The following is a 6,372-nucleotide window of genomic DNA, read 5'->3' on the forward strand; positions in this document are numbered from 1 at the left end:
GGAGCTTCAGCACCCTCAGTTTTTTCATTGAAATTGCGCCCTGTTATAAACATTTAGTCGACAACAGTCTCTGAGAATGCATTTGCAACCGACGGATAATCAACAAATTGTTAAAAATATCGAAAATATATAAACACAAATGGCACCCATCACATAGGACACAGACTTGTTCAATGAGGCCCATTATCTTTTTAAGCCCTTACGTATTTTTTTCCATTTTCCACAATTGAATTTTCAAAGTACTATTGTTGTTTATACATAACGAGAAGGCATAAAATTATTCATACTATTCTACGGTACGTCGCCACTTCGGTAAAAATGTAATGTAACTATGTAAGTGTATATGATTTTTTCTAAGTACCAATGTAGTATAATAATAGACAGTCGATGGAAGTAATCCTCCTCCCCCCCGCCGGCGCCATTTAACTTAAGCTAAGATTTTTTTTTAATATACATTATAAAATTTAAAAATTGTATTTCTTAAAACCCTGTTTTTTAGTTGTGGATCTTAAACCAAGCCATCAAGATGAGTTATGTGTAATGTGTGTGTGTATAGTAGGACGGAATGAAACAGTTTAAATAATTGATTTAATTCTAACTTATGAACAAGAGGATCCACGAGGTCATTATTTCTTAATGAAAACCAATTGATGAATAATAGGATTTTAACAAAAAAATAAGGTATCTTTAAAAAAAATGTTTGTTAATGAGTGACTCCTTACTACACATTTTTTTTATTTCTTAAAATATTTACAATCTAAAAAAACATATTCTATCAATAACAATTTAAAGCGTTAAATATAAAATTTAACTAGTCGAATGTTTTAATTTCAACCTCTCACCTTCCAATCATTCGAATAATGGAGTTTGATAAAATCTGTCCCTGATATAAAATGTAGTATATTGTTTAGTAACAATAAGATATTACAAATAATAATATAGGTACCAAAATAATTGTACAATAAAAACTAGGAGAAATACTTGGAAATAGATATATTATCTATCTTTATCCATCGCTCAAAATCATTTTTTACGTATTTAATTATTTATCATTAAATTCAATAATATTTTATCTATAAAAATTTACAATGGTGAAGTAGGTACACAAATCAAAATCTATAGATTTATGAAGTATATATACCTACTTTATATAGAAAAAGTGAATTTTCTTTAATTTTTATTCTAAAATATGTTTTACCGACAGATTAAATTAATTTGAATATGAAAAAAAATAATATTACTACATACAAAATACAAGCATCTATTAAAACACTTAGTAGATATATGTAACTAGTTTTTTTTCCAGGATTCTTTCTCCTACGCGGGTTATTCCGCTAAAAATTATAATAGCTGTTAAAAATAAATAAGGTTAATAAACTAAACTTTTAAAACGATATAATTATACATATGTATTAGTGAAGACTTAGTGAAATTGTGCACTATATATTGACCTATTCACAGTAACGTATACAAAGGGGACGTGTGGTCAGATCCCCCCCATTGGCTTTTTGTTATTTTTGTTTTTGCTTACATTATGCAGTATGCACTATAATGTAATATTTTATGATATTATTATGATCTATCGAGCTATTGAATTTTGACAATTTTGTCAATACTGAATACCATTATAATTTTATTTTATTTGTAGCAAAGCAATAATTATTTAGTCGAAATGGTCAATGACGACTATGATTATACTTTATTATAGCTTACCTTATTATTTAAAGAAACAATACTTTTTTTTTTTAATGAATATTTACAATCTGTATACACATATAATACAATAAGTAAATTTTGAGGGTTTATATTACAATACAATACTCGTAGACTTGAGTGAAGGAGGCGTCTAGTGACACCACAAAACAATATTTTATATTATATAGTTATATGTATACTATATAATATATATACTATGCATGTAAGCTCGACTAAAAGGGCTATGTTTCCATTTTTTACACTTATTACGGCAGTTCATAGAAATATTCAATTACAGCAGAAGTTTTAAACTAACTAGCAAAAAAAAAATAAAAGAGCAAACTAAATTTGCCAATTTAATTATTATTTATTTTATTTATATATTTAATGATGTAGCATTTTATAGTGCAGTAGTTTTGACTTTATGGAGTATTGGAGTGGATAATCGTCCATATTGTGTTTAATATACATATTATTTGAATCAAAAAAACAAATTAGTTATTATATTTTATACTTTTATAGTAATAATAACTTATGTAATATTACTATAGCTATTATTAAGTATTCACTTATAAAGTTTTAAATCAATACCATCGTTTTGTGTAAAGACATTTGACTATAGTCAATTATAAATATACCTTATACACGTAGAAATTAAAAAAACATTGACATAATTTTAGAAATAAATTGGCAACAAATAAACATTCAATAGTGATAAAATATCCATAACCAGTTTCATGCATATTAAATTTAAAACAAACAGTAATAATTTCCCTTTATGTTAATTTTAATGTGAGTTCAAGAAATAAAATTTATAAATGTTCATGGTAAACCATATTGCACGAACAAGTTGTCCTGATTGGATTACGATCTACGGCTAATGGAACCACTTAAAAAATTATAACAACTAGTACTTATAACAAATCATAAAATAAAATACCAACTAACCAACTATAAGTGAAAATTTAAAACAGAAAACATTAATACGAAATTACAATCGTGCCACAAAGATATTACTTACCATGAATCCATGAGTTACCTATATTAAGTTTTGTGTTTGATTTAAGATCAATTGCATCATCATTATTATTATGATTGTGATTATTGTTACATAGTATCATTATTCATCTAAAAATATTAGAATGAATTATACAGATATACAATATGAGATAAAACTTATGAAAGTAACTAGAAGGAAAGGAAATTCAACCATTCGGTATTTATTTTTGTTACCAATATTACCATACAAATCGTAAAACTATTTACCCTTTACTGATTTTAATAGATGATAATAATTTACGATAGGTTATATAGACGTTTTCTGTAATCACTATAATAGATAGATTATGTAATATATGTGTGTTTTATACTGATGTATCATTCATTCCCATTGTTACGAATATATTTCGTTTTATCAACTCATACAACATAAACATAATGTTTTGATTTAACTTTTCAATATCTAATTACACTAAATAGAACATAATTAAGTGACAATATAAATTATGATACAAGTTCATTATGTTAAAGGATACAAACAGACTTGAGCAACATTATTCTTAAAACTTATTATATGCATTATATTCTTATTATTCTTATTAGGACAAAGGTAATCATTAAGTTACTCGACAAAGCAGAAAAATAGATACAACTTTTTTCTTTACAAAACCTAAATTTATTTTATATAATTATTATACAAAATATTATTATAATATACAATATTGAAAATAATATAAATAAATATTATTAAGTACTTTTTTTCAATGATATGTATTTTTTCTAACAAAGTAACAAATATTTATAAGTATTAAGTATGTATATGCATTTGTATAAATAATAATTTAATTAATACAGTAACCAATTGCTTATTAGAAACAATCAGAAATGTATATATTATATTTGAAATATTTCATCTTGGTACAAGATACAAGAATTGTCCTATTAGGTGGCTTTTACTGTTTAGCCTTACTCAAAATAAAACAGAATGTTTAGATATTATTATAGTAATAAACTAATAAGTAATAACCAAAATTTTGTTTCGTAAATAAATAATAAGTATTTTATTGTTTTATTTGTTATTTAAAAATGCGTAATTGCTGGTAAATAAAGAAACGGTAAGCCGGTAAGCGTATTTCGTATATAAGTAAGTATATAACATCATAACCACAAACGCTTGCAGGTTTTAGCAGAATATTATGATTTACAAAAAATATAATTTTTTGATTTTTAAAATGCCATAATTTTGTTTTGTTTTTTTTGTTTTTGTAATATTAGTTACAGCCAAACGAGATGAATTGTCAAAAAATAGCGTCGGATATTAACGCGTTTTTGTCGAATCTAATGGACAACGAAAATCTTCCGGATACGCGTTCGTTAAGCGCGCACGGACGTTCTTATCAAGCGATTTTCTTTCGTATTCACGTTCTGAGCGTACCACTACCACATTGTCCAGTTTTCGGATGTTTGGCAAAAAATGGATAACTGTGCTCCGATAACACGAAATTTCGCACATAGGATTGTTATGTAATGTCAATGTCCGCAATTTCTTCAGATTCCGTAGTTTGTATGTGTCCACAAAGTCTTGAATGTCGTTCCTGTGTAAGTACAACATCGACAGATTTGGAAAAAGCAGAAATTCCTGGAACCATTTATACCACGAAGGGCATTAATACAATTGTATAGTATACGTCATGAATAATCTATAAAACAAAATATAAGGGAGCTGGGGATCTAGAGCTCGACCTTTAGTACGTAATCATTTTCAACTTAAATTTTTTCATAGCCATCATGTTGGGTAATTTAGAAAGTTCAAATATTTCAGAAGTTTTACAAGAAAATTACATAATAATTCATAATATCGGTAAATGGTAAATGATAATAAAATATATATAAACAATTATTATCTTAATTTAATAAAAAATAATTACATACAAGTACCATTCGGATAATATTTACTTAAATATAGAACTATATGTAACAAAAAAGAAAAAACAATTGATAAAAACATTCTTCTAAGTATTACAATACCAAAAAAAACTTTTTAATTATAAATAAAATTCAATAACATTTTGGAATTATAAGATCTAACTTTATAATTTAAGTATCTAATAATATAATATGATATTTAAATATAATATTTAATTTTAAAAATCAATTTAATTTGTTTGATAAATGATAGATTTACTAAAACATGTTTAATAAAATTAAAAGTACCAAACTACAAACAAATCAATCAAAAATTCAAAACTAGAAATAATTAATTTACATAGACAGGAATACAGTTTATCTTAGATGACATTTAGATACTGAGATAGCTAATATCTTATTTATCTAGATGAGATAAAGATGCTGCAGTTTTATCTATATACTACTCAGTGCTCAACACTGATTGTAGTACACATACTTACGTCACTGATTGATGTTAGATTATTGTCGGACAAATCTAACCACGAAAGGTAATCAGCCATTTCGAATAGACGATCAGCCAAGTTCCGTAGACCATTGACGTTTTTCAAATAGTTTTTGTTCAGCCAAAATGAACCTGTTTTGTAGCGGTTGCTCTTTGGGTTTTTCTTTGGCGCTCCCCGTACTCTCAATGGCAATGGCTTTTCGTTTCCGTTCAACTCTGAAACGATACATAATTTGACGAATGTTTAGAATTGTTTTCTATTACTATTTATATATTAGCTTATATATATATTTATGTCTTAGCATAATTATAAAATAATATAGGTATAAAAGCTGTTTAGTGTAAACAACGCAATTTATATTATTGTTAAGATATAAATAAATATGTGTATTGTGTAAGTTTAATAGAATATAAACTAATTATCTTTTGTTATGAGTAAAAAAAACTTTTCTTTCGTTTATTGTTTTGATTTTGTTTATTATTTATACTCAATTAACTCAATAAATTTATATAATTAATTAAATATTTTTTTTTAGTATTAAACGCGATCACAGAAATCAAAAACTCTACATTTCCGATGCAGTTCTTCACTAATGAAAAAATACTCTGGTCATTTATTCAACATCTACCGAGTTGGTGTCGGTTTGCACACATTTGGTTTTTACACTCGAATTACGCGCTCACAGCTTCCTCTTGACCATTATTCTAGTCATTTAGGTATTTTATATTAATTATTATTATTTTGTAATTCAACCTGAAATGATCATTAATATGAATTGTTAATAATCTAAAAACGGTATACATTTTCTGTATTTAAATGTTAAATTGACCAATATTGAAGTGAAGAGGAAACCCTATATGGTATAGAGGAATGACATATATTATAAGTAACTATTTCCGGATGGGACAAACTTTTTCAGGTATTAGATATTCACGCCATTGACATGAATATATAATTACATCTGTATTCTATACTTAACATATTTTCATATAATACTGTAATACTAATCAAAAAGAACTTGGTCAAATTAATAAGGCGTACCTACCTACGATATGGTTAATTATTGTTACGATTTGAAAATATACATAAGTACATACCTAGTGCCTACACAACTACCATCAATACGAACAATACAAATAAGTATGGGTAGCTCTTAGCTATGTATACCTTCAAGTGAAACAAGATTCCTGTAAGAAAAATCCAATGGTTTTGCGCATTTAAAATATTGATAAGACGTGTTACACTTAGAATCGTCATCCTGTGACAT

At 26.1% G+C, this 6,372-nt stretch overlaps 1 protein-coding gene across 1 annotated transcript; it reads right to left on the bottom strand.

Moving 5' to 3' along the window:
* Nucleotides 1-4,012: 4,012 nt before the first annotated feature.
* Nucleotides 4,013-6,372, bottom strand: LOC113560115 (leucine-rich repeat-containing protein 51-like). Its single transcript, XM_026965884.1, has 3 exons — nucleotides 6,273-6,372; nucleotides 5,103-5,320; nucleotides 4,013-4,333 (listed from the first exon to the last, which is right to left on the bottom strand). The coding sequence occupies exons 1-3, from the start codon at nucleotides 6,370-6,372 to the stop codon at nucleotides 4,013-4,015; spliced, it is 639 nt and encodes a 212-aa protein (XP_026821685.1).

Source organism: Rhopalosiphum maidis, chromosome 3, assembly GCF_003676215.2.
Source record: "Rhopalosiphum maidis isolate BTI-1 chromosome 3, ASM367621v3, whole genome shotgun sequence".
Taxonomy (NCBI): domain Eukaryota; kingdom Metazoa; phylum Arthropoda; class Insecta; order Hemiptera; family Aphididae; genus Rhopalosiphum; species Rhopalosiphum maidis.

Excerpts from the sequence above, each read along its gene's own strand:
- LOC113560115 (XM_026965884.1), bottom strand. The coding sequence starts at position 6,372 with ATGTCACAGGATGACGATTCTAAGTGTAACACGTCTTATCAATATTTT. Across the intron at positions 5,321-6,272 it reads GAATCTTGTTTCACTTGAAG|AGTTGAACGGAAACGAAAAG; the intron begins GTATACATAGCT and ends GTATCGTTTCAG. Across the intron at positions 4,334-5,102 it reads ATCTAACATCAATCAGTGAC|GAATTTCTGCTTTTTCCAAA; the intron begins GTAAGTATGTGT and ends AAATGGTTCCAG.